The following is a 27,803-nucleotide window of genomic DNA, read 5'->3' as shown; positions in this document are numbered from 1 at the left end:
CTCAAACCCACCCAGTGCTCTCACGCTGCAGTTTAGGGAAACTGATCCAAAGAAAGAAAGGATGGGTGGAAAGAAACAGAGCTGGCTTGGGACCGTCTAGGTTCTCTCTCTCTCTCTCTCTCTCTCTCTCTCTCTCTCTCTCTCTCTCTCTCTCTCACACACACGCACATGCACATGCACACGCACACACACACTGCTCAGAGCTGAAGGACCCTTTTCATTTGGAAAAGAAACTGATTCAGTAAGTTCACGCAAAGTGAAATTGTTAAGAATTGCAAATGGCCACTGTTGACCCCTGCCTGATAATGCAGTAAGACACCGGTGGGTGATGTCATTTGGTGATTGACACATGTAGACTGTCTGGAGCAGCAACACTTGCTCCAGACCTCATTTCTCCCATGGGTCCTGGAAAGCACCAGATGGGTGGTGGTGGGGTGAGTGGACTGGAAGACGCGTCTCCCCTTGGCAAGGTTTTGCTCCATTGTCAAAATACTTGATTCAACAAAATGCTTTGTTGAGTTGAGTCCTTTCAGTGGGCTTGAAATAAAGTAAGTGTTTCTTTCTGCAGTTTACATCGGGTTGCGGATGAGGTTCTGGAAATAGAGTCGTGTAATCTTGATGGCTAGAAAGCAGTCAGGCTAGTGCAGGGACTCCGACATCCTTGACACCATGGGTACTCTCTTGCTGGGTATACAGAACCAGGACTGCGGTCCTGGACTTCAGACTCCTAGAGCCGCTGATGGGGCTCAGGGCAAGCTATGGCCCCAAAGCTGGAAGGATTTTTCTGGCATTCTACTGAAGCAGGAGACACCGTCACCAGAGCCAGGGTAATGGAAGGTTCTCAGCAAGTCTCTAGTAGTTCCCCTCATTTGTGTATGTTGGGTCTTGCTGTGTAGCCTGGGTTGCGTGCTGGGATCGCAGGCCTGTGCCAAGGTACCCAGCCCCAAAATTCCCATGTGATGAGGACGCTGAGTCTTTAGAGACAAGGTTATGGACACCTCCTCTGATCTGCAGGGCTTGCGATGTGGCCATTAATGACCTTATTGTGTATGAGAAAACCACAGGCCTCACATACAGGGTAATTGTCTCAGCTCCCAGGGCAACACAGGCCAACAGCAACAAACTCAGACACCTTCCCTTGTTCGTCATACCCCTAGCCAAGTGGACTAGGATAATATGCTGAGGTCAGGACCAAGGTCCCCGCTGGTGACCTCGGCACCTGTTAACAAGTACTGGTACTGGCAGGGGCGAGTGGTCGTGACCATGCCAGGGAAGAGAACGAAACTGTCACAGTGAACCAGCTAAAAATTCAGGAGGCTGTGTGCCCTCCGGGAAGACAGCGTCGCTGGAATGCAGCAGGGCGGGAACAGCAGGCCAATCCTTGGCTTCCAGTGGCTAGCCAGGAGGGAATGAACCTCCCGCTTCCCCAGTCCCAGTGTCCTCGGCTCTCTACCCTAAGGTGACAGGTGACTCTAAAGTGCAGACGGTTTCTCTCTTGGGGTCCTGCAGCGGGAGGGAGGTGACTAGGCCAGAAATGGAAAGCCCTGACTCAACCCTTGGGGGAACTGTGATAAGTCACTCCCATCTCCAATGTTAAAATAGCAGTAATGGCATGTGGCAGACACAGGGACGCCTCAGAGTGTAGGCATTTCAGACACACATGGCTTTTATCTGAGCATTTGTCTAGGGGACCATGAGCTCTCTCACTGGACCAGAGACCAAGGCAGATGGGACCCAGGATCCTTGCCTAGGGCACTGAGCTCTGATTATCCAGGAAGCCAGGGCCCCTCAGCTGGCTGCTTTAGGTGCCCAGGGTTGTGTTCGGGGTGAGCCACCGTAATCCCACCAGGTAGTTTTACAAGTGGAGACATTTGTTCTCCAAGGTGTACTGGGTAGTTTTGGGTGTCAGCTTAACACAAGCTAGAGTTATCAGAGGGAAGGAGCCTCAGCTGAGGAAAACGCCTCCTTGAGATCCCGCTGTAAGGGATTTTCTCATTTAGTGATCAATGGGGGAGGGTCCAGCCCATGGTGGGTGGTGCCATCCCTGGGCTGCTGGTCCTGGGTTCTCTAAGAAGGCAGTTGAGCAAGCCCTGGTGAACAGGCCAGTAAGCACCGCTCCTCCATGACTTCTACATCAGTTCCTGCCTCCAGGATCCTGCCTTGTTTGAGTTCCTGTCCTGACTTCCATCAGTGAGGAACAACCATGCTGAGCTGTAAGCCTGATAAACCCTTCCCTCCCCAACTTGCTTTTTGGTCTTGGTGCGTCGCCACAGTAGAAATTGCAGGTAAAAGGCAAGAGTCGTTTACCCTTTAGACAGATCAAGAAACTGAGGCACAGAGAGCTTGGTGGTCACCTACCAGCACCGTCAGCCTGGGCCCTCATATCCAGTCCCAGACTTTCTTGAGCGGAAAGACACGGCAAGACCTTGTCTTTCAGAGCAACCCACGGAAACAAGCAACAGTGGGGGTGGGGGGAGGGCTCTGTGCTTAAGAGCAACCATTATCCAGTGGACCAGTTCCCAATCCCTGTATCAGGGTGTTCACAACCACCTGTGAGCTCCGGGACACATACACACTAATAACAATCCCCCCCTCAATAATTGAAAATTGCCAGTGTGCTGGGGCGATAGCTCAGGTAGTACCAGATGCTGTGCCAGCCGAGAGAACCTGAGTTTGGATCCCCAGAACCCACCTAAAAGCTGGGTACAGGGGCTGGAGAGAGGGCTCAGTGGTCTAGAGCATTGTTGCACTTGCAGAGGACCCAAGTTTGGTTCCCAGCACCCACGTGGTGGTTTGCAACCATGTGTAACTAGTTGTGGATCTTCTACACTCTGCAATCGTGAGGCACGTACATGCACGTGTAACATGCGGGCAAAGTAATCATACACCTGAATTAAAAAAGGAATCCAGGTCCAGTGTCAAGAGCCAACCAGTCTAGCTAAACTAGTGAGCTCCTGGTTCAGCGTGTGATGACTATGTCTTTAAAAAAAAAAAAAAAGGAGCCAGGTGTGGTGGATGCCTTTAATCTCCAGGAGGCAGAGGCAGGAGGATCTCAGTTTGAAGCCAGTCTGGTCTACATAGTCCCAGGACAGCCAGGGCTACACAGAGAAACCATTTCTCAAAAAAAAAAAAACAGACAACAAAAATGAAAACTAGAAGTTATAAAGATTGAAGAACCTGGCACCAACCTCTGGCCTCCACACGTCTGTGCGTATGTGTGCATGTGAATAAGAACATAAACCAAACAAAAGGGGGGGGCAGCGGTTGTGTATGGAGTTGTGTGAGGAGTTCTTGGGGCTCAGCTGAAGCAAAAGGAACGGTTCGGTAGCATAAGCGCTGCGCTGGAGGGCTCTGTGTGGGCCCAGAAGAAGAGCGACGGTCCTGTTTGTGTTTTTGCTTTGGAGATATTTGAGCCAGGCCTTTGGAGAACCTCTGCAGGGAATTCAATTTCCCGACTCGTGCCCTCATATTCCGGTTCCTTGGTGACTTGCAGATTGCTGGGTACCCTCTTACAGGAACTAAGAATCTGATTAGCTTTAGGGCCCCGGTGTTCTCCTGGGCCTCAGCCAATTAAGGGCACTATATGAAGGGACAGAGGGGGTTAGGTGCTGGGACAAGTTCTGGGCCGTTTGGGGAAAAGGAGGCAGTAGGCCTTATCTCAGTCAGCAAACCCTCTGAGGCCTCCCGCCCAGCCAAGGAGCCACCCAGCCCAGCAGAGGAAGCCACATCGTGGCACCAGGCTGAGGACTGGGGTACACACTCGGGGCAGAAGACAAGGCACTTGCCCCTCAGGCACTAGCAGTCCAGCAGAGGTGTGGACCATGCGTGTGTTCCTGCGGCATCAGGAAAGACACACACCGTGACGTATGTGCCGGGACCGGCTGACTTCTCTATAGAGGACACCTAAGGCTGGGGGGATGCTGAGGAGAGGGACAGACGGCGGCGGCGTGGGGCCGGGTGGATCATGGCATATCCTGTGCAGAAGGTGAGTTTGAAGGTGGCTTGGAGGAACAAGAAACCGGGGTCAGTCGGCATGGTGTGGTCGTCGCTCAGAAGACAAGGGCAAGCAGGTTTCTGTGAGTTCAAGGCCAGCCTGATCTATGTAGCAAGTTCTGGGCCAGCCAGGGCTCCATAGTGAGACCTTGTTTCAAAAGAACGAAAGCAAGACTCAACAGAAGCCATTGGTGGGGACTCTACAAGGAGGAAATTTGGGTGACACACTGGCATAGCATGAGCGTACTGTACTGGTAGTTACGACTGCTCTAGGACCTCCCAAAGGGTTGTAGATGCCCCCCCTTCTCCCCATAGCTAACTCCATCCCTTACTCAGAAGCTGGCTCCCAGCAGTGGCAAAGATACTGCTTTCCTCCATGGCGGCCGTCGGCAGCCGTGAGGTGGGGCTGGCATCTGGAGAGCCACATGCGGCAGGAAGTAGACTGAGATCCTGGGCTGACCCTGAGATGGCACCAGTCACTAGGGAGGGCCTGTGGGCCTGGGCCTTCCGGCTTTGCTCTGGTTTCTGAAGGTTCTCCCCATGATGACCTGGGAATGGGTGGGTACGTAGGCAACTAGCCCCTGATGGGGAGTGAGCTGTGGCATGCTTTCTGCCAGCCTCAGCGGGCACGCTGTTTATGGCTGGTTGGAGCTGTGGCAGTAGTGCCGCCGGGGAAGCCCCTATCCTGACTCTTGAGGACAGCTGTGAATACACTTCAGCATAAAATTATAAACTTGCTTAAGACAGTATGAGATTTCTTTTTACTTTTTTGTTGTTGTTGATGTTTTGGTTTTTGAGACAGGGTTTCTCTGTCTGGCCCTGTCTTTCCTAGAACTCACTCTGTAGATCAGGCTGTCCTGGAACTCACAGCCATCCGTCTGCCTCTGCCTCCTGAGTGCTGGGACTAAAGGTGTGCATCACCAGCACCCGGCTTCTTTTTCCTTTAAAAAGGAAAACTTGATTTGGGTTTTCAAGCATGAAATTTCTGTTTTGGTTTTGGTTTTGAGACAGGGTCTCACCATCTCTGGCTGTCCTGGAACTCACTGTGTAGATAGACCAGGCTGAACTCAGACCCATCTGCCTCCGTCTTCTGAGTTAGTGCTGGGATTAAAGGCATGGGCCACCACGCCTGGCTCCCAAGCTCGCCCTATATAGATTGCATTGTGCTGCAATGTCAGAAGATTGGACCCATCTGGTTTAGACCACAGAGTATAGGACCGGGGATGGTTGGGAAGCTTCTCACTGTAGTTCTCTGACTGGCCAGGTGAGGAACCTCTCTGACCTGTAACTTTTCCTCGGGGCAGTGGAATTAACGCGCTCTGTGTTCTTCAGACAGTACGGTGGGAACCAGCTTATGAGAGGACTTGCACAGTGGAGGCCTGTGTAGATCAAGGTCACTGGATACACCCGCAGGATAGATGCTGGGAAGGGTAGGGGAGGGAGGCTAAGGGGCTGCCAGGAGCACAAAGCCAGGAGTCAGATTGGAGCTGGCACCGCCCCACCTTTGTCCTGTGTTCAGCCAGCCTGGGTCCCTAGCAGTGCTCTTGTGTGGCTCAGACAGGTCTTAGAGGCGATTCACAGAGGCGAGAGGAAGGTGGAGTTAGGGATCCAGTGTCCCAGGGGATTTCCAGTTTTACAAAGCAAAATTTAAGAGCCGGTATCATATGCATATTTGTGCAGGTGGGAAAGCTCGCCAAGGACACAGAGCCCACTAAGCAGGGGTGTCTTGGGGTGGGAGAGAACTTACACTCTTGTACCCCAAAATAAAAAGTGTATTTGACTGGTCTAAAAAATTAGTACATATTATTATTGTCATTTTATTTCTGTTTGTCCATCCATCCATCCATCCATCCATCCATCCATCCATCCATCCATCCACTGACCTATGTATCTTGAGACAGAGTCTCGTGCGGCTCAGACTGGTCTTGAACTCTGTGTGCCAAGGATGACCTTGCACTTGGTGCTGGGATGGCTTGTGGTGCTGGCTTGTTACGGCTTTTAAAAGCAGCAAAACTGCAAGTGTTCTGGGGATTTGGGCAGAACCTCTGGTTTGTCCCGATTTTTTTTTTTTAGGCGTATTGTGTGTCGCCTTGTCGTTTTCTACAAAGTGGGTTGATATTAGAGCTGGGAAGGTAACTCCTGGTGTTAGAGCGCTGGCTGCTCTTTGCTTTTGCAGAGACCCAGGTGGCTCCAAGGTATCCAGTGGCACCTTCTGGCCTCCACGAGCACACAGTGCACATAGACACATGCAGGCACTCATACATGTAAAATAAAAATAAATGTTCTTTTTTTTTTAATAAAATGGGTTAATATAATTTGTAGTGAAGTCATTCTTAGGGTATTTCTTAAGAACAAAGTGAGTTGAGAACACAGGATTATGTCACTCGGGTGGGGAAAGAAGGTTTTTAGTTCATGATTCGAATCTTGATAAAATATCTGTTAGATGAAAGTATTGTCCCCATCTCAAAAGTGAGAAAAGCAGGACTGAGAAAGATTAATTTACTAAAACCACCCAGCTAAGACATGGCAGGTCCTTAATCTGAACCCAGCTGTTGGTCCACAGCTCCTCTGTTCTTTCCTACACGTGAGGAAAAAAAGGGGGAAGCCCCAAGTGAGGGGCTACACTGTCTAGAGTCCAGACACAGCTTCTGCTTAGAAGCCCTGTGACTTTGTAGAGCCGTGCTTCTCAATGTCCTCTCCTCTAACTTAGAGACAATGGCGTTACCTGTTGTAGTGGCACAGAGGAAAACAGCCAACAGACTGAAGCCCCTGCTTCACGGCTGGCACTTGTCTGACAGAGCCCTCTGCAAGTGTTAACGCCAGTGACCTTAACCAGCCCCAAACCCCTTGTCCCCGTCTCTCAGTCGCTTGGTAAAGGGAAGTGAGCCTATGTTGAAATCTCCGCCATATATATGCCAACTTCTTAACCCTTTGCTCCCAGCTGCCCACTTTTCCTGTGAGATGCCTTGCTCGGAAAACTCAGTTTGGAGGCTTGTGCTCCAGACTCCCGTTGCCTTGCCCTCCTCAAACTTTTTTATCTCCGAGTCAGGGTCTCGCGTAGCTCAGGCTGGCCTTGAACTCCCTACATAGAGTGACTTCAAAATTTTCAGTGCATGGTTGTGAATGGTGTATGCATACAATTGTGTGTGGATTATGTGTGCACATGTGTACATATGTGGAGGCCAGAGGAGGACTTTGGGTGGCGCCCCCCTCCCCTTTTTAAAGACAGGGTTTCTGTGTGTAACAACCCTGGTTGTTCTGGAACTCACTCTGCAGATCAGGCTGGCCTTGAACTCACAGAAATCCACCTGCCTCTGCCTCCCGAGTGCTGGGATTAAAGGCATGCGCCACCACCACACCCTGCTGGGTAGCTCCCTTTATCACGCTCCACCACATATGAATATAACAGTCATCTCTTATTGAACTCCAAGCTCCCTGTTCAGTTGGCTACTCAGTGGGTTTTATGGGCGCCACCTGCCTCAGCCTCCTAACACTGTGGATTACAGGAATGTATAGAGTATGTGTGAATCTTACAGGTGTGCTGGGGATTTGAACTCAGTCCTCTTGCTTTCATGGCAAGTGCTCTTACCCACTGAACCATTTTTCCAGCCCCAACCTTGAGCTTCTGTTCCTCCTCTCTCTAGCTCCCGCATGCTAAAATCATAAGCTTGTGCCACCACACTTGGGATATGTGAACCCAGAGCTTTCTGCATGCTAGGCAACCACGCTAGCAACTGAGCTGCAGTCCCAGCCCAGGTTTACTTAGTTTTAAACAGCGTCTTATGCAGACACGGTTGGCTTCACACTTGCAATCCTCCTGCCTCGGCTGCCTGAGTGCCAGCCTGACAGGTGTATGCCATCACTCCCAGCTTCCATCTCATTCTCAATTCCCATGGAGAGTGTGAATGGGAGGAGTGAAATTTTCCATGACCATGCCCTTCCTTCGTAAGCCTAAATGCCCGCGTTGCCAGTGGTTACTGGCAATCCTGTCACGACCGGCCTGCCCACTTGGGCATGTCTAGTCTTGAATTGGTTTTTTGTGCTTGTTCTTTTGGGATCAGGAGGTGGGACTGGGGTCAGGCACAGCCATGTGGGTGAATAGGGTCCAGTGCCAGACTCCTAGTTCTTTCACCGGACACAGGGCTTCTGGCCAGGGGACTTGGCAAGGTAGCATTCTTTCTGCTGATGGAGTCTGCTGCCTAAGCCTAAGTCCATATGGGAGGCTGGGCTTCAAGGCCCCTGAGGTTCCGATCCTCACGGTATGGATAGGACTGGCCCCACATTGGATGATGGCAAAGGCCCTGGAGTCTGATATGGCTCAGGCAAGAGATACAGACCCAACTCAGCATGGGGTGCCAATGTTCCTGTTAGCCTGAGATCCCTGTAGACTTGTATGGTGTACCATGCACCAGAGTGAGCACATGGGAGTCCCTGTCATGTGGCAAGGTGTTCCCAAGCCTGAGGCTTGTGAGAACTACCTGGAGACGTGCTGTGCTGAGCCCCCATGATCAATTATAACACGGAGAGACCGGAGGGAGTCTGTGGGCATTAGTGCCTAACCAGAGCACCTGGGCAGCAGTGGATGGGGCAGACTCGCAGTAGAAGGGGTGGGACTGTGTGTATGTAGGCGGGGTGTTTCTGGGTGTGAGGACGTGGGAGAGAGGGGACTATCTAGAGTTCTCTGTGGACTCGTGTAACCCATGGCCTTAATGCACCTGCCGCCATGCCTTCTGAACCATGATGAACTGTATACCTGGAATTGTGCACCAGGATAAATCTCTTTCCATTAACACAAGCACAGCCTCAGGCGAAGGGCAGATACAGGCGAGCTTGGGGCTGTAACCATCTTGGAAGGAGTGAAGATGTGTTAAATGGAGGAGGTATTGCCCTCCTTGGCCCATTAGATCTTGGAAACAATGAACCGTGTGGAATTGAAATTTCCCCGGAGTCTCACACTGGGAAAGGAAAAGGCTGGGGTTTTGGTACCGGCCAGAGGAGGAGCTTGTCTCCTGGGAAGATGGTTCACCCAGTGCTGACCACCTGAGGGACCCTCCAAGATCCAGGACCTGAAACAATGATGGGTCCACGGTGGGAAAGACCACATTGACGGGGACTGCTTAGTGACGTACCTTTTTACCCTCTATTTCAACCTGAACCCCAAAGACAGATTTGGGTGTGCCTTTAAACTTCTGTTGTTCCCCTTCAGTGTGGCCATGCTGACTAAATCACCCTTCTCTGTTTCTCTAATGAGAAGCTAATGCCTTTGTCTGTTTAATTGGCCTATTGAGGACAGGTGGCCAGGCCAAGGCAACTAGAACAAGATCCTGACAACTCCAGTAAATGCCAGTTTCTGCTTTCCATGTCTTTTCTGAGAGGGGTTCTGTCCCGCGGTGACTCATACACTCGAGCAGAAGAGAAGGGTCCCCCAACTTGCCTTTTCATTTGAACTTCTTGGCTTTCTATGGGCCAGGATCAACTTGAAATGTTGGGGTTTGTGATTAGAATCTGTACTGAGATAATCCTCCAGTTAGGAGCAAGGATACCTGGGGAGCTTCAGAGAGTCCTGCATTTTCTAGAACCTTCTTTCTATGTATCCAGCTCAAAGACCTCAAGGGTCAAGGATGGTTGCAGGGGGAGCCTTAGGTTTGCTGGTGTAAAACTGTACCCCCTGTTTGTGTTGGAATGGATCCCTTAGGTGCTTGTAGCCATGCTCCTGCAGCCGTAAAACACGGATTAAGAACGTCTCCCCGACAAGGTCTTCTTAAAGGGTAAATGACACGCTGGATGTGAAAACACTTGGTTTGTGGAAACCACACTCAGGCTGCAGCAGGACTCCCGCAGCCAGCAGCCTCCAAGCTGCCCCTGTGCCAAGCGACTTGCAAAGCTCCATTCAATACACTTCCTTTCCCTGGGGCACCCACACTGTCAGAAGGGATGGGCCGTGTGCCTGATGAGACAGTCAGGATGTTGTGTGAGAGGGGTGGCAGGCGAGGCATGTCCAGAAAGCTGGGGTGGCCTCATGACTATTTCTGGAGGGTCAGGGCCCTACTCTGTGCACACACCTTGCTCCTTCGGAAGCGCCATCATCTCACTGGGTCCTCTCTGACGCTGTCTCAGGCTTGCCATGTTTTGGGATCAGGTCTGTATTTGTTGGCATGGCTCTCGGGGCTCTGTGATGTCGCCAGCTGTGGGTGGTCCTCTTGATTTCTTCACTTCTTGAACTATCTGCTCCATCCCCACAGAGCTGATTTCCACTTACCTTCGGCTGCATGTGCACCTGCTTTTGCCCAGACACACTTTCTGACGCCGTCCCCCTCAGGGCTTCTTAGCATGCTTGTATTGTGACCTTTGTTGGTGCCCACGCTGGTGCTGCCAGCCTTGGGGTAGAACACTGTGTGTCTCCACCCAGAGCCAAGCTTCTGGCAGTTTCTATCCTGCTCTTTGTAGCTTCCGATTGTCCTTTTTCTTTGTCATGAAGGAGAAAGGAAAGAGTGGCTGGCTGACATGGGGACGGGGGACAGTGATTCCCTCGGGTCACGGAGGACTGGTAGACTCTTAGTGCCGTGGTTATCTGTGAAACAGGAGACAGCAGGGCCTGGAGGGAGCATGAGGCCTGGAGACCAGAGCAAATATGCAGAGGTGACCTGGCCTGGGACTCTGTCCTTAGTCAGGACATTTCTAGCCATTCTGAACAGTGAGTCCAAGATGCCATGTTCAGCAGCCAGTCAGCAGCAAGGTCTTATCAGTGTTACTGGGTCATAAATCCAGCTGCAGGGATCCAAAGAGGGGCAGCGCTGGGGAGGTTGAGACAGACAGCACAGATACTGTGGAGGGAACACACACAGAAAGTTGTGATCTGTGCTGAGGACCAAAGGATGGGTCAGCCTTGGGGGACTTGGGGAGATTTCAGGAGCAAGTGACACCTGACCTGGATCTTAAGGGGCTCATAAGGGCTGGGTAGCTGGGGAGAGAAGGAAGGCATTTCAGGCAGAGGTGACCACCAGACCAGAGGAGCTTGAGGCAGCAGCAGCAGCAACAGGAGCTAGGGAGTGTGGTCAGGTGAGGCAGAGAGTCTTGATATTCAGAGTGGGTGCCTCTGGGATGGGGTGGCAGCGCAGGGACGGGAGGGAGAGAACTGAACGGACCCGCCCTGTGAGAGGCTCCCATGGTGATGGGTAGAATAGAAGGACAGACATCTCCAGTATTACCTGCTCAGGCTCGGCTGGATTTCACAGGTGCCAGAGAAGCCAAGAGAGCGACAGTGGGGAAAAAAATGCCAGGGGACGTCACAAGGCTCTCCCCACGAGAACAGGTGTCTAGTTCCTGTTGGGCATCGAGGGCGCCAGTAACCACTTGCCCCCACTGTGGTGGGGGCCTTGTACCAGGAGCCGTACCCCACTGTGCTACACTACCAGCTCCCTCGTGAATACTTTGTTTGAGACGGACTCTCTCTGGCCCATGTAGCCAGGAGGAGCTGAGCTCCTCATCCTCCTGTCTCCACCTACCTAGTGCTGGGATACAGACATGTGCTGCCAGACCTGGGTTTGACCCGGGCCCGCACGCATGCTGGACGAGCACTCTACTGAGTGATACCCCCAGCTCCCAGTAAAACACTCTCTGAGCAACTTAAACAGAAAGGACAGTCGGTAACCTCCCAGGGGTTTGAGATTAGGAGCCTGTGGACTGGAAGAGCATCAGGGACCGGAAAAGAAAGAAGTTTAAAGGACAGAGCTCTATTTGGAGCTGTGAACATGTTGAGTGGGCACAGAGTCCCCACATGAGGGCATGGGGCCCCTGGCGCTGTCCCCATACATTCTGAGGGTAAGGTTAATGCCTCCTCTTGGGACTAGCCACCCGTGTTCTCTGAAAGTCCTAGCTCTTTGGCTGACCACTTCTACCTGCTTAGAAATTGTATTTGGGACTGAAGGGATGACTCAGCAGGGAGGGGCACCTGATATTCTTGCAAAGGGCCTGGGTTTGACTCCCAGCACCCACACAGTGACTCACAACCATCTCTAACTCCAGTTTCAGGGGATCTGGCAGCGCACTTAGATACACACACAGGCAAAGCACTCATACACATAAACTAAAAATAATAAAACTTTTAAAAGGTCACGTGCCCAAGGAAACCCATTGGCACTACAGCCTCATCCATTCAGTCATTGATCATTAATTGATCTATTTGTTTTTAAAGAGCCTTGCTGTATAGTCCAGGCTGACCTTGAACTTGTAACCCTCCTGCCACAGTCTCCTGAGTTCTGGCATTATAGGCATACACCACCCTGTCTGGTTAAGTCCTGTTTTATTTCAACTGAATAAACAAATGCATGCAAGTCTTAGATAACAGGGCTAGGCCTTGGAGTTGTGTGGCTGCTCCAGAGTCCATGATCTTAACCTGTATGGTGCTGCCAACCTTGAGGTACCAGCCCTCACTCATAGCGGGAAGGATGCTTACGGTCCCTCTGTTGGAGGAGGAAACCTGCCTGTGTCGTATCCTAGGGGACTGAACAGCATTTGCCTTGTAGTATTCCAGGATTGGAAGGGGCCTTGGAGTTGTCTTGTTCATTTTTTAGGTGAGGAAGCCTGTGGACCCGCTCTGGGTGGCACAGTTGAGGAGCTGGACAGCCCCCTCTGGTCCCCTCGAGGCTGCTCCAGTGTGTCTGAAGTTCAGTTGTCCAGGACACCACTTTCTCGCCCTGTTTCGCCCAGCCAGACTGGAGCTGAACCGAACCTCCCTTGAACTCAGCCTTATTCTTCTCCTTCCTCATCTTTCCCCCAGATTGATAAGTATCTGTATGCCATGCGGCTCTCTGATGAAATTCTGATAGATATCCTGACACGCTTCAAGAAAGAGATGAAGAATGGCCTTTCCCGGGATTATAACCCAACAGCCACGGTCAAGATGTTGCCGACCTTTGTAAGGTCCATCCCTGACGGCTCAGGTGAGTCTCCGAGGTCGGGCTCCGAGTGCCCTGTGACCATCCTTCCCACAGGCATTTGCTCAGGTGTTGCTTTCCGCTCAATCACCATTTCATCTGTCTGCTCGCCCATTGGTCCATCTGCCATCCCGCCACCCACCTGCTCTCCCATTGGTTCATCTGCCATCCCGCCACCCACCTGCTCTCCCATTGGTTCATCTTTTCCCTCCATCCTTCCTTCCATCCCTCCACCTACCCACTCACTTACCTGTTCTCCCGTTGATCTCAATTCTTTATTTCCTCTTTCTCTCCACCCACCCACCCTCCTACCCACCCACTTGCCCACCCATTCTCTTGTTCTCCCATTGATCCGGTTATCCCTCTATCCCTATACCGACCCATCTGTCATCTGTCTGCCAGGCTGATGGCACCACATTGGACAATGCTGACCTGCCCTCCGGGGCAGTCCTATGCGACACTTTGAAAGTATGGCATTTAGGGGTTTTCAGATACTGTGTGGGATTATCCTCCATCTCTAGAATAAACCAAAGGTTCGTTGGAATCCCAAGCACCTGGCCAACCTGCCTTTGGTGTCCCAGATAAGTAGCACGACTCGTGGCCAGGTAGGGCTTGGACTCAGGTAGGGCAGTCAAGTCCCCATTTGGACAAATTCCCTACACAGTATCAAGGTAGCGCCAGGAATTCTCCCTCAGTCTGCGTTCTTGTGGGTCTTGCCTGCTGCAGGGAGTTGAAGGATTTTCCCCAAGGCCTGACGGCTCACCTGTCCAGGGAATTGGCATCCACTCTTCACTGGCCAAGTTATAGCTGGGAGGCCATGGCCTCATTTGCTCAGGGGCAGCCACTTTGCCCAGCCAATTCATAGTTACTACTAGTTTGCAAAGGTACATGCTGAAGTCACTCCGGCACCAGGATGGGGTTCACCCACAGCATGCCGCGAGGGGAGCCAGGTTCCAGGAAGTCATTTCTTTTTGAGTTCACTCCCATGAGTGTGGCCTCCGCCCTTCTGCAGTTTCTTTGCTGCTCTGGAGGCCTGGATTTTCAGTCTTGTCTAGAGAAGGTTTGAAACAGCTAGTATGTCTGTGCCGGTAAAGTGCAGCTTTTACAGATGTTTTCCCGGCAAAGGGCAAGTGCTGGGCTTGCTGTGCAATCTGGCTGAGAGCCAGAATAGTCCCGGCTATAGCCGGCCATACCACTTGTCTTGTTTGTCCTATTTTATAATGGGACTCACCGTACACTTGTTGCTGTCTCTATCTCTGTTTCTTTGTCCAAGAGTTGAGCTGGCTCCAACTCAGGCCGGCGTGTTTCTTCAAGGGTTGGTTGTGAGCAGTTCAGCGTTTGAAGCAGTTCTAGCGGGCGGAACGACCCTGGCTGCTATACTCTTAGCACGTTCTGGTGCCTGTGACTGGGGAAGGGAGGCCCTGTGTGTTAACGCTCACTGTTTCTCAGCCCTGGGTGAGCCCATAAACAGACGAAGAGTCTCTCATGGCTATTAACTGAATTCAGCTATGCCTTTTGCAGCTGAGAGGGAAAGGAGGGGAGAAAGTGTCAAGTGAGCTGGGACTTGGGGAGGCGGGGATTCGGGAGGCTTGGGAAGGTTACCTGATCACTGTAATCAGGGAGGAGGAACAGGCTGGAAATGCCTTCTTTTTTCTTTCTTTCTGAACTCGCATCTCCCACCAGCCCCTTCCAAGTACCCTTAGTCAAGCAGTGCCCCTCCCCCACTTTCCCCACCATTTGTTTCCAGGGTTGAGGGTCTCAAACCTAGCCACCCCCCCCCACCCTCATGCTTCCAGACAAAGCCCACTCATTGGGAAATATCCCATTCTCTAGTTCCCTGTGGGGACCCAAGGTTGATATTAAAGGCCCTGAGCAGTCCCGCATGGGAAGGACCTTGTCTGCTTTACTTCCCCAGAGTCTGCTTCCATGTTTCATTCATCTGGAATCGTTCATTAAAATAAATAAATAAATAATATATATATATATTACATATATATATATATCTCAGGCGGTGGTGGCGCATGCATTTAATCCCAGCACTCAGGAGGCAGATGCATGGATCTCTGAGTTCGAGGCCAGCCTGGTCTACATAGCGAGTTCCAAGACAGGTTCCAAAGCTACACAAAAAACAAAAACAAATAAACAGCAAAAACCCCACAACCACCCCCCAAAACTCTAATATCTGCATTGTTTGTACTACATTTCATTTTTTCCCCTTTCTGTTATTCCCACCTTGTGACATTTTTTTCTCTGTTAATGCTTCATTAGATAATTGTGTGTCTCACAATCAGTGGTGTCTTAGATGTGGCGACTCACACAGCTGTATGCCCATGTTGGGGCACCGTTACAGGGTTGGAGTAATCAGAGCCAGCGGCCTCCTTTGGCCCCTGCCTGTTTCCTCTGTTGCTGTTAGGATCAAGTGTTGGGGCCTCTGAGGAGCTCAGATCAGTACTGACAGCAAAAAAAGAAGGGAGAGGACAGGAGGGGGTGAAGCCAAAGACTTGAACAACAATTATCGGGTCCTCTGGATCCTTGTCATTTGTCCTAAGGGATGCCAGCCGTGTTGGATGAGGGCCCACACTGGTGACCTCCTCTTTACTTCAGTGGTTCTCATCCTTCCTAGTGCCCCAAAGTCTTAATGCAGTTTTCACGTTGTGGTGACCCCAACCATAAAATTATTTCATTTCTACTCCATAATTGTAATTTTGCTACTGCTGTGAACCATATTGTAAATATCTGGTCTACAGATGGTCTTAGGTGAACCCTGTGAAAGGGTCGTCTGACCCTGAAAGGGGTCATGATCCACAAGTTGAGAAATGTGGCTCTCCTTGGTCACAAAGAGTTCATTCCCAAATAAGATACCACTCACAGGCACTGGGGGTTGAGACTTCAGCCTGTGGTTTGCGGGGAGACATTATGACTTATAGCAAATGCTATAGCTTTTTCCCCTTATTCCTAATATTCATTAGGGACTCAGCTCATGTGCCCTGGAGTGTTCCCTCAGCCACAGACATTGGTATCTATGCCCCTCCCCCCCAGCTCAGTCCGTGCCCCTTTGGGAAGTAGGGGCTCCCTCCTTGACCTTGCCTGCCTCTGGGCTCCGAGCTTTACTGTTGTGATCAGAAGCAGGTGTCGGGTACGGGAGTCTGAGTCTGAGGTGCTGTTCCCTTTTGGGAATGGTATCCATCACTCTTCTACTGTGGTAATTAGCCAAGCCACAGAATCAGGGAGGGAAAATGGGAATGAGTGCCCTGGGCTTGGCGCTTCTGGGTGGGGATGTGACTGTCAAGAGAGGAGCAGCCAATCTCCATATTCCCACCGTCCTTGACCCCAGTGGGCTGGTTGAGCTTTAGAACTGGTCATTTTTCAGAAAGAGGTTTTTGAAAATATATCTAACACACTTTCTAATATATATAGCTCATTTTTTATGAGCCAGTCTTCATTTGGACATTATTGTATCTACATATGTCAATTATATATGATGATAGTTTTGTGGTGAAATGGGTGTGTTTATAATGGATCTTGACTGTCGTTACCCTGAGTCCCTTTCTTTCTTCGTTTTTTATTACTTTTTTTTTGTTTGCTTAGGTTCACTGTTTTCTTAGGATTTCTTATAGGATGCTGGGTGAACAATTCATTTGTAAGAGAAGGAGCTCCCTGTCAGTGGTTACACTACTGGAGAAAATGCCTCTGTCTTCTAAAGCAACCGTTAACTTCCTATGCATAGTCAGAGAGGGGCAGGCACTCAAGAGCTGAACTCCTCTTCCCTAGTTGCTGTTACCTGCCTGTAAGTCCTCAGAGAGGGGGGACCTCATGCCGCTCCCCTGTGACAGGGTATCTACAGGCCTGATCTTACACAGATCTTATGGCGATTAACACAAAGGCTGTGAGATCAAGAACACAGCTGTGCTGTCTGTCATATTCTGCAGACAGCCTTCCACCTCGCCGCGCCCCCTTCTCCAGCTCTTACGTCCTTCCCATCCCCCGCTTCCACCATTTTCCCTGAGCCTTGGAGGGGTGATATTGATGTCCCATTCATGGCTGAGCATCCGACAGTCCCTTGTGCTTGTCACTCTGGCCAGTTATGCTGTTATCCACTGAACAGGAGCTTCTGAGCCAAGGCTGTTGGCATCACTGGCCCCTGGATACAAACCCAAAGATATCTATCTATCTATCTATCTGTCTGTCTGTCTGTCTGTCTGTCTATCTATCTATCTTCTATCTATCTATCTGTCTGTCTGTCTGTCTGTCTATCTATCTATCTATCTATCTATCTATCTATCTATCTATCTATCTATCATCTATCTCTACCTATCTATCATCTGTCTGTCTGTCTGTCTGTCTATCTATCTATCTATCTATCTATCTATCTATCTATCTATCTATCTCTTTCTATTTCCTTCCTTCCTTTCTTTTCTTTCTTTTTTTTTCTTTTTTTGAGGCAGGGTCTCACTGTGTATCCTTAGCTGACCTGGAACTCACTCTGTAGACCAGGTTGGCCTGGAACTCACAGAGATCCATCTGCGTCTGCCTCCTGAGTGCTTGGAATAAAGGTGTGAGGGTTGTTGTTTTGGTTTTTTTTTTTCTAAGTATATGAATGTTTTGCCTGCAAGTATGTATGTGCACCATGTGTGTGCTTGTGCCCTCTGAAGTCAGAAGAGGGCATCAGATGCCCTGGAATTGGAATTATGGATGGTTATGAGCCACCAGGTGGGTGATGGGAATAGAACCCGGGTCCTCTGCACGAGCAGCCAGTGCTGTCTCTTCCGGCTCCCTTGGATGTTTTTAGTGGACAGTATTTCTCATGCAGTTGCTCTGGGTTGACTGTGTCTTATTCCTGAGGTTCCCCCCTGCCCTGCTTAGTGCTTAGGCTATTATAGGTCCCGATTAGTCCAGGAGCTGTGGGAGGCTGTATATTCTTGGATGTTTGTTTCTCTCTCAGGGCTCATGACATGTTCTTTACAAAGGAGAAGCCACAAAACATTTCCTGGAAACATACAGATATCCCATTGTCTTCTTCCATGCAAAGCAGACTGATTTATAGTGTATTTGGTCATATTTTTCCTTTCTTGTTTTTTTTTTTTTTTAATGAGATAAAATCTTAGGTAGATCAGGCTAACCTTGAACTAGCTGTCCCCCTGCTCAGCCTCTCCAGAGGGAGGATTGCAAGTTTGTACCACCACACTCACAATGGTTATGGATATATCTTTTATACTAATTATTTTTATATTTTTATTTTATATGCATTGGTGTTTTGACTGCATGTCTGTCTGTCTGAGGGTGTTAGATCTTGGAGTTACAGACAGTCGTGCGCAGTCATGTGGGTGCTGGGAACTGAACTCCAGTCCTCTGGAAGAGCAGCCTGGAACTCACTCTGTAGACCAGGCTAGCCTTGAATTCACAGAGATCTGCTTGCCTCCGCCTTCTGCGAGGTAGATTGAAGGTAAGCACCACCACGTGCTATTTCCTTCCTGTTTTGAGACAGAATCTAATTAGCACTGGCTACGTTGTATCCAACGACAACTCGAAGTTCCAGTGTCACCCGGGTTCAGCTTTCAGAGATGGTTCTGGTGACATTTGGGATGAAGGTTATCCCTGGGCTGGCTTGCCTGCAGCTCACTCATGGGGCGGGCCCTTCATGAAGGCAGCCTCTGTTTGCTTTGTATTCCGACACAGGCTGGTGCTCAGAGAGACACCTGGCCCTGTGTTTGCTTTCCATTATTTCCTGGTAATAATGGCCATCGTTGGAAGGGAAGAGATGCCAGGCCCTTCAGAGCCGTGCGTAATGAACCGCCTTCTCTTGAAGACCAGCTCCCCCCCCAGGATGGGAAAAGTTGGGAGGGGTTAGAGTTGGAGACCCCTGGAGAGGGAAGGCAGATCAGAAACTAAGGGATACATAGAGGAAGTTGGAGGGAAGCTTGCTGCTGGTGCAAGAAGATGAATTTGAAGGAAGAGGAGGAGGTAAGAAGACAAAATCCGTACAAATGGAGAAATCCCCAGCATTTTCACTGACTAGTTCAGGGCGACCTCGGAGAAGTTACTTCAGTCTCAACCTTTGTTGCCTTATCTGTAAAATGGCTATAAGGGAGTTTAACAACTCATACCTATAATCCCAGCAGTTGGGAATGCTGAGGCAGGAGAATTGCCATGAGTTCCTCTGTTTGTTTTGTTTTGTTTTCTGAGACAGGGTTTTTCTGTAGCTTTGGAGCCTGTCCTGGAATTCGCTCTGTAGACCAGGTTGACCTTGTACTCAAAAAATCTGCCTCCCAAGTGCTGGGATTTAAGGCACGTGCCAACACCGCCCGGCGAGTTCCTCTGTTTAAAGAAATATTTAATTGGACTGAACAAAATAATAAACATGAAATGGAGGGCATGATTCTCCCTGCTCTGGGGGGCTTTGGGACCTGTAGGACACTGTAAGAAGCATAGTGAGTTCTATCAGCATCGCCCTTGCACTGCGGGCGGATGTACTTCGTGGGGAGGGAGGGCCTTTCTAAGCAGCATTCCTGGCTATAGGACCTCGATGGGGCCTGTGTAAGCACAGCCCCTGAGGAAGGGTGAAGAGGGTTTTAGGATTCACTGATATCGCTGATGTGGAAGGAGATAGAGAGAAGGCAAAACGCAGACCATATTCTTCTGACTCCACCCCCTCCCAGCTGGCCTCATAAGACTAGTGAGCCTGAAATGGGCCTGTTGGCACACTGTAATCTGAGCCCTCAGGAAGTGGAGGCAGGGAGATCAGAAGTTCAATGTCATCTTCAGCTGTGCCTTTAAGACAAGGCTGTGCTGTGTGTGACCTTGTCAGAAAGGAGAGGGGGAGAAGAGGAAGGTAGGTAGGTAGGTAGGTAGTAGATAGATAGATAGATAGATAGATAGATAGATAGATAGATAGATAGATAGATGGATAGGTGGATAGGTGGATAGATAGATTAGATAGGTAAGTAGATAGGTAGATGATAGGTAGATAGATAGATAGATAGATAGATAGATAGATAGATAGATAGATAGATAGGTATAGGTAGGTAGGCAGGCTGGTACAGGCCTGTAATCCCAGCTACTTAAGTGGCTTAGGCAGGAGGATACTGAGTTTGAGCTAAGGAAATGCCAGGCATCCAACAGAGCTTACCAAATCCCCTGTGGCACTTACCTGAAGCCATTTCTCTTTGTCCCTGGCCTGGCAGAACAGAAGAGCAGACAGACCTTGTGACTGACCTAGGCGGTTTCTGCTGAGCCAGCTCAGACACCCGGACTGTCTGCTGTCTGCAGACTCTGCAGCAGTCTCCAGTCTGAGTATCATTCACCCAGCTAAGGGAGATAAGGCTGTAGACATCTTAAAAAAGAAAAGCAAAGAAAAAAGAAAAAACAATCAGCCGGTGAGAAGGGAGGGTCCCCCTGGCCTCTGGTAGGACCAGTTTGCTTAAAGCTTCCTTATCCGTGAATTGTGGGATGGAGTTTTCCCAGCATTTCTTGGGTGGTGAAAGTGATATTTAAATAGGTGTAGCAACCCTTTTTTTTCTGACACACCTATCAGATGGAGCCAGGGACACCTCAGGTAGGGAGGATCCTGCTTCAAGAGAGGCCCCTTGGCTCTCAGCAGCCACTGGCAGGTGCTCCTCCAATCCATCCTCTTGTTTACCCTCATCCAGACAGTGTCGTTCAGATGATTTTGAATTCTGGCCTGGCATGTTCTGGTTGTCCTGTCTACTCTCACTTGAACTCCCTGGATCCTTGTTGCCTTGAGCCTATTTCAGAGGCTGAGTGGAGATGGGGGTGAGCAGGACAGGGTAAGATGGACCAGCCCAGGGTCCCCAACTTCACAGCTGTTACCTGGTACATCGATGGCAGGAAACCCAATTTCTTTTATTCACCTGAACACGAGACCAAGTTGGCAACTGAAAAATTTCCCAATTATAAAAGTTTATAATGAATCAAATATAAACATTTGTCCACTGTATGAAAGAGAATACTCTATTTTGGCAGAAAAGAAACCCTAACTTCAAAAATAAAAATAAAGCCAGGTTTGGTGGTACATGATTTAATCCGTGCACTCAGGAGGCAGAGATGGATGGATCTCTGAGATTAAGGCCAGCGCGGTCTACATAGAATGTTCCGGGCCAGCCAGTAAGACCCTGTTTCAAAACAAAACAAAGTAAAACCCAAAACAAATAAAACATACAGAGAGACAGAGACACACTTTCATGGTCAGTTGATTTTTGGCAGGGGTGCCAAGACTATTCAGTGAGGGAAAAGAGTCTCTTCAGCCTGCAGTGCCGGGACGTTGTCTGTCCACAAAGAACCAAGTTGTTCTTCATATCCTGTACAAAACATTGACTCCAAGTAGATCAAAGACTTAAGTGTAAGAGCTGGAATCGGGACGCTCCTAAGAGTAGGTATGAACCTCCGTGAACTTGCATTTGGTGGTTTGGATTCTTTTTTGGCTTTTCGAGACAGGATTTCTCTGTGTAACTTTGGTGCCCATCCTGGAACTTGCTCTGGAGACCAGGCTGGCCTTGTACTCGCAGAGATCCTCTTGCCTCTGCTTCCTGAGTGCTGGGATTAAAAGTATGCACCACCACCGCCCAGCTGCAGTTTAGATTCTTATACACAACACAGAACTAAAGGGCAAAACCAGAAATAAATGGTACTTCATGAAAATGTAAAAATGTTTGCCTAGCAATGGTATGCCCAGGGCTCAATGCCCAGCCCCATGAAAGTAACAAGAAAAATTTTAAAATGTTTGCACTTTTCTTTATTGTTATTATATTTTAAAACTTAAGTTTATTTCTTACTATTGTGGACATATGATGCGTGTATGGTGGTATGCACGTGCTGGGGTACGTGTGTGGAGCTCAGAGGACAGGTCTGTGGAATTGGTTCTCCCCTCCCATCGTTATGGGGGGTGAGTCCGGGAACTGAACTCAGATCTTCAGGTTTGCACAGAAAGTGCTTTACCCATCTCACCAGCCCTGCTGCTGTTGTTGTTGTTGTTGTGAGTACATGTGGGAGAGTGTCCGTGTGTGTATGGGAGCCAGAGGTCGATTTCAGGTGTTCAGGTGCTATCTGTCTTATTTTTTAGCATAGGGTCTTTCATTGGTTTGGGGGGTAGCAAGTAGGCTTGGCTAGCTGGCCAGTGAGCACCCGGGATCCACTGTCCACCTCCCCAGTGCTGGGTTACAATACATGCTACTGCACCTGGCTTTCTTTATAGGGTGCTGGGGATTGAACTCAGGTCCTCATGCTTGGGTAGCAAGCACTTTATTGAGTTATCTGTCTAGCCCTTCCCTTCCCTCCCCTTCCCCCCCCCCCTTTTTCCTGCTCTCTCTCTTTTGGCAGGAACTGAACTTATGTGGTGGTTTGAAAGAAAGTGGCCCCCATAGGTTCATGTGTTAGAATGCTTGGTCCCCATTACTGGAACTGTTTCGGAAGGATTAGGAGGTGTGGCCTAGCTGGAGGAGGTGTGTCACAGGGAATGGGCCCACGCCAGTCCCAGTCTTCTCTCTTTCTACCTGCTGCCTATGTTATCAGATACGTGCAAAACTCTCAGCTGCTGCTCCGGCACCATGCCTGTCTGCTTCTCGCCAAAATGACTAGCCCTCTAGAACTGCAAGCAAGCCTCCAATTAAATGCTTTCTTTTATTAGAGTTGCCTTAGTCATGATGTCTCTTCAGAGCAATAGAGCAGTGACTAAGACAACCCAGGCTAGCTAAGCAAACACTCTACTATTAAGCTACATCCCTGGCCCTACTTACTAATTAATGCCGTATCATGCTTGTGGAGGTCCGAGGACAACTCCTACCTTGTTGACATAGTCTCCCGTTTCCTTTGCTGCAGTGTACACTCCAGGCTGGCCCACAGGCTTCCGTCCCATTCTCCGGTCTCTGCCTCCCAAGTGGCCGTAGGAGTAGGGTTACAGATGTTTACAGATGTGCACCACCATATCTGGCATTTTACTTTGGTTTGGGGTTGAACTCAGATTGCCAAACTTGAGTGATCAGTCCTCATACCCCCATATATCTGACATCAAGACCCCTCCTGTTTTGATCTGAGCAAAGGGTCTGGGTGGCTATAGATGGGCAGTCTGTAGGTAGATGGTGTTCCAACGTCAGCATTCATCAGAGAGATGTGGGTGACAGTAGAAAATGACGTCACACACACGTTCCTGAAGGTACAGACAAACTAGAGATTTCATCCATCACAAACAGGAGAGTGATGCAGCCAGTTAGACAGTGGCATTTCTACAGACTAACCATGCTTTATCAGGAGGTCCGACCCCTGCATACAGCCAAGAGAAACGAGGATGTGTACACACACACACACACACACACACACACACACACACACGTGCGCGCGCGAGCCCGTGTGCCAGTGTGCCTGGCAGTGTTGATCATACTAGCCCAAAGTGGAAACGGCCCATGTCAACCAGCTAATGAAGGGAGGAGTGAGATGTGGCGCTTGTAGACAGTGGGACAGCACTAAGCACAAAAAGAACGGAGTGGAATGCTGGTAAACAGTGCGGCGTAGAGGCACGTTAGAACAAACATTTTGCTAAGCAAAAAAAGCAACCATTTATATGAAATGCCCAGAAAAGTTCCATTTATTTATTGTTTTGTTTGTGGTGCTATGGACCAACCCCAGGGCCTCGCATATGCTGAGCAAGTATTTTACCACTGAGCTATATCCTAACCTTTGGATTTTTAAAAATAATATACTTACCCTAGACAAGTTTTTACTGTGTAGTCCAGGTTAGCTTCGAACTTGTAATCCTCTGTCTTAGTCTAAGTGCTGGGATCACAGGCATGTATCTCTATCCTTGGCTTGAAACGCACACTTTGAATGAATGAATTGCATGGTATGACTCAAATGGCAAATTGTGTGTGCGTGTGCTGTGCATGTTAGTTATCCTTCTCAGGGTAAGTGAGGTTCCATAGGCTGATATTGATAGCCATGGATATGAGGGCTACCGGTACTTAGGGAGACAAGGGTGGCTATCACTTCTGGCCTGGTAATCGGGGTAATCAATGACATTACACAAAGTGAAAGCCACCAGTCACAAAAGACTATTTATGCCTCCTTTCACATATGAGATGTAGAATATAAAATGCCTAGAACGGGTCTCTTTCAGACAGTGCAGCAGGGGTTCCTAGGGAGAGATGGGGATGAGGAATTACTGATTAATAGTTTCCAAGTCATGTTGGGTGATAGAAAAGTTTCGTCAGTAGTGATAGCTGCTCAACCTTGTGTTGTCCTTCACGACACTGAGCTGTGCACTCAAATGGTCCTGGTGCTAAGCTTCATGTTGTATATATCTTACAACAATAATGGAAAGCCAACCCAAGGAGTAACCAGAGCTCTGGGCAAGCCACGGTTGGCATCTGAGCCAACGTGGAAGGAACCCCAGGCATAGGATGAACCTCCGCACAGGCTATTCTTGTGCTGAAATCCCATGCAAGCTGGGTGTGGCGGCACACACCTTTAAATCCCTGCAGTTGGGAGGCTCGGGCAGGAGGGTTGGGAGTCTGGGGTCATCTTCAGCTACATAGCGATGTTGAGGCTAGCCTGGGCTACCTGAGACCCCATCTCAACAAACCAAAAAGCCAGCGTTGTGTGGTCTTTATTTATGGGCGTCAGTGCTGCTCTTTAAATGGGCTAAGGAATCCGAGGAAGGTGGAATGGAGCCGCTCCACGCTCTTCTGCAGTGTGAGACTGAGTTGCTCCAGCAGGGCCAGGCGAGGTGACCGCACCTTCTGCTGAATGTGCCCCATGGCAGGCGGCAGAGACAGATAGGGCCAGATCCAAAGGGTGGATACCGCCCAGGGTCTTCTCACACTTCAGTCTGACATGACGCCTCTTTCCTCCCTTGTCAGAAAAGGGGGATTTCATCGCCCTGGATCTCGGCGGGTCTTCCTTTCGTATCCTGCGGGTGCAGGTGAATCACGACAAGAACCAGAATGTCTTCATGGAGTCTGAGGTCTACGAAACCCCAGAGAACATTGTGCATGGCAGTGGAAGCCAGGTGGGTCCTTGTCTTCCTCGTTCTGTTCTGTTGAGCCAGCATCCCTTGGAGCACCCACAGGGGCCAGACTTCTGAAAGCTGGGGCGTGGCAGGACTCACTGGCAGTCCGTCATAAGTGATTGTAAAGGACCCCCAGGGGAAGGAGGAGGCAGCTGTGTGGAGCTGCTCATGCCTGAAGAGGCATGCACAGTCTGGTGAACTGGTGGTATGGGAGCAGGTGAGGGCTGTGAGGAGGGAGGCCCCATGGGCATTGCTGCAAGTGCTTTTGCTCCTAAAGGAATCCGGGGTTGTTTCCTTGGCAGGGGGTTAGCCCACCCTTTGGGTAGAAATGCCCATCTCTCAGGCCACTGGCTTCTTCACCCACTCACTGGAAGCCAGGCCCAGTGGAGTGGTTCCCAGCTTGGGGTATCGGGAGCTCTGTGCTCTTGATTTAATGGTGTGCACACACCCTTGGTTCAGCCTGCTTTGCTTTGGAAATGGCCATCTCTCCTCGCATTTATACCCCCAGCTTCTCCTCCTTCCACAGGACCTTGAGCAGGGCCAACCTTCCTTAACAAAGGATGTGTGCACACATGGAGAAGACCTGTTTTGTGATGGGTGGTGGGTCCCTATCTCCTCAGGTTTTCACTCATCTCTGGGTCCCCTGAGCCTATCACATGGGGGTGCTCCATTACTCTTATGGATGGGAGCTTGCGCCCACCCACATTTCACAGTGGGGCTGTGGTCTTGGTACGGTTAGCAGCTTGCCTGATTCCTGCTGGGGAAGGTGTGAGTTTGTGGATGGTAAGGTTCAAGTTCTCCCCAGAAAGCAGTGGTTCTGGGGTGGCCTGTGAGGTGAGGCCCAGGGGCCTTCTCTAGAGGATCCCACTTGGTGCCTAACTTAAGTTACTGTGGCTGCGAGTTAGAGCAACCCACCTAGACAGGAGCTGGTCCTGGCCTTGAACTCTGCCTGCTGCTTGGATTCCAAGTTTTTCGGAGCATAGCACAGTGAACGTGCAAGGAAACGCTGTCTCTGGAGTGGGCAAGGCACCTTACCATCAGCCACGGAGGCAGGTGAAGCCACGTTAGGTGGTCCTGCCTCCATCACTGGGCTTGAGAGACAGGTACCTTCAGCTCAAGGATACTGCATGGGAAAGGGAGGTCTCCTACCCATGTCCCCATTGCCCATTGAGTGGCTTCTTTTCTGTAGGTAGCCAGCAGCCTGCTTGGCAGACTCCGATCCACCTAACTAGTACTGGCTTATCACTGCTGGTGGTCCCGAGGTCGAGCCACTGCTGAACCTGCCAGCGTGCAAACATTCCCTGTGTGCCTCGGCCTCTTAGGAGCAGGGCTTGTTTAGGGGGTGCCTCCATCCTAGGGGACACTTGCTCAGTAATTTCCTTCCAGCCTGAGCCCCCAGTTTTCCTTCTTATCCCTGGGATCCTTTCGCTTCCTGCTGTTTGTTTCTTTGTTCCTTCTATGTCACCTAAAACAATGATGACAATGGTGGCGCAGTGTCTTATTTTATTTATTTATTTTATTTATTTATTTTTTTAATGGTTTTTCGAGACAGGGTTTCTCTGTAGCTTTGGAGCCTGTCCTGGAACTCCCTTTGTAGACCAGGCTGGCCTCGAACTCATAGAGATCCACCTGCCTCTGCCTCCCGAGTGCTGGGATTAAAGGTGTGCGCCACCACCGCCTGGCTAACGGTGTCTTATTTTATAGCACACACCAAGTACCATGCTTGTACTGTGCAAGTGGCTGACACAAACACTTTCTGTCTCGTGACTCATTTAATCCCCGTGGCAACCCTGTGGTCTAGGTATCCGTTATGTCCATCTTCATGAGAAGCCCTGGTCAGCTGTTTTAGTAGCTGGACAAATTCTGAGATTTCGGAGGTGATTAGAAGTTACAGTTTCAGCCACTAGGACTTTTTTCCTTTTCCTTTTTTTTTTCATTTATTTATTTACTTTGAAACAAGGTTCCATTATATAGCCCTGGTTGTCCTGGAACTCACTTTGCAATCTAGGTTGACCTCAAACTGTGTCACAGAGATCCACTTGCTTCCTCCTCCCAGAACTGAGGTGTACATTAGTACATCCAGCAAAAAATTTAAATGTGTTGTGTGGCTTATAGAAGTGTGTGCCACATATGTGTAGGTGTAGATACCCCAAGAGGCCAGAAGAAGGCATTGGGTCCCCTGGAATTGGGGCTACAGGTATTGTGAGCCACCTGATATGAATGCCACCAACCAAACTTAAGTGTTCTTGACCTCTGTCTTAGTTTGGGTTTCTATTACTGTGAAGAGACACCATGACCACAGCAACTCTTATAAAGAAAACATTTAAAGGGCTGGAGAGATGGCTCAGTGGTTAAGAGCATTGCCTGCTCTTTCAAAGGTCTTGAGTTCAATTCCCAGCAACCACATGGTGGCTCACAACCATCTGTAATGAGATCTGGTGCCCTCTTCTGGCCTGCAGGCATACACACAGACAGAACATTGTATACATAATATATATATTGTATACATATATATATATATATATATATATATATATATATTTAAAAAGAAAGAAAGAAAACATTTAATTGGGTGGTTTACAGTTCAGAGGTTCGGTCCATTATGGTCATGGGGAGCATGGTGGCATGCAGGCAGATGTGGTGCTGGAGCTGAGAGTCCTACATCTTGCAGGCAACATGAAGTCAACTGACCACTGGGTAGTATCTTGAGCATAGGAAACCTCAAAGCCCACCCCCTTAGTGACATACTTCCTCTGGCAAGGCCACACCTACGTCATCAAAGCCATACCTCCTAACTGTGCCACTCCCTATGGGTTTTTGGGGGTCAGTTACGTTCAAACTCCCATAAACTTTGAGCCTCT

The 27,803-nt window shown here is 49.7% G+C and overlaps 1 protein-coding gene across 1 annotated transcript in view; it reads left to right on the top strand.

The window, feature by feature from the left end:
- Hk1 (hexokinase 1) overlaps positions 1–27,803 on the top strand; it is a 67,595-nt gene that overhangs the window by 8,722 nt on the left and 31,070 nt on the right. The window contains exons 2-3 of the mRNA XM_057750992.1: positions 12,773–12,935; positions 24,794–24,942. Of these exons, the coding sequence (XP_057606975.1) occupies positions 12,773–12,935; positions 24,794–24,942 (312 nt within the window). The remainder of the gene's footprint in view (positions 1–12,772; positions 12,936–24,793; positions 24,943–27,803) is intronic.

This window comes from Chionomys nivalis, chromosome 19 (genome assembly GCF_950005125.1).
Source record: "Chionomys nivalis chromosome 19, mChiNiv1.1, whole genome shotgun sequence".
NCBI classification, from domain to species: domain Eukaryota; kingdom Metazoa; phylum Chordata; class Mammalia; order Rodentia; family Cricetidae; genus Chionomys; species Chionomys nivalis.
Note: the sequence above shows the minus strand (reverse complement) of the source record. Positions and strands in the feature narration are given on the sequence as shown.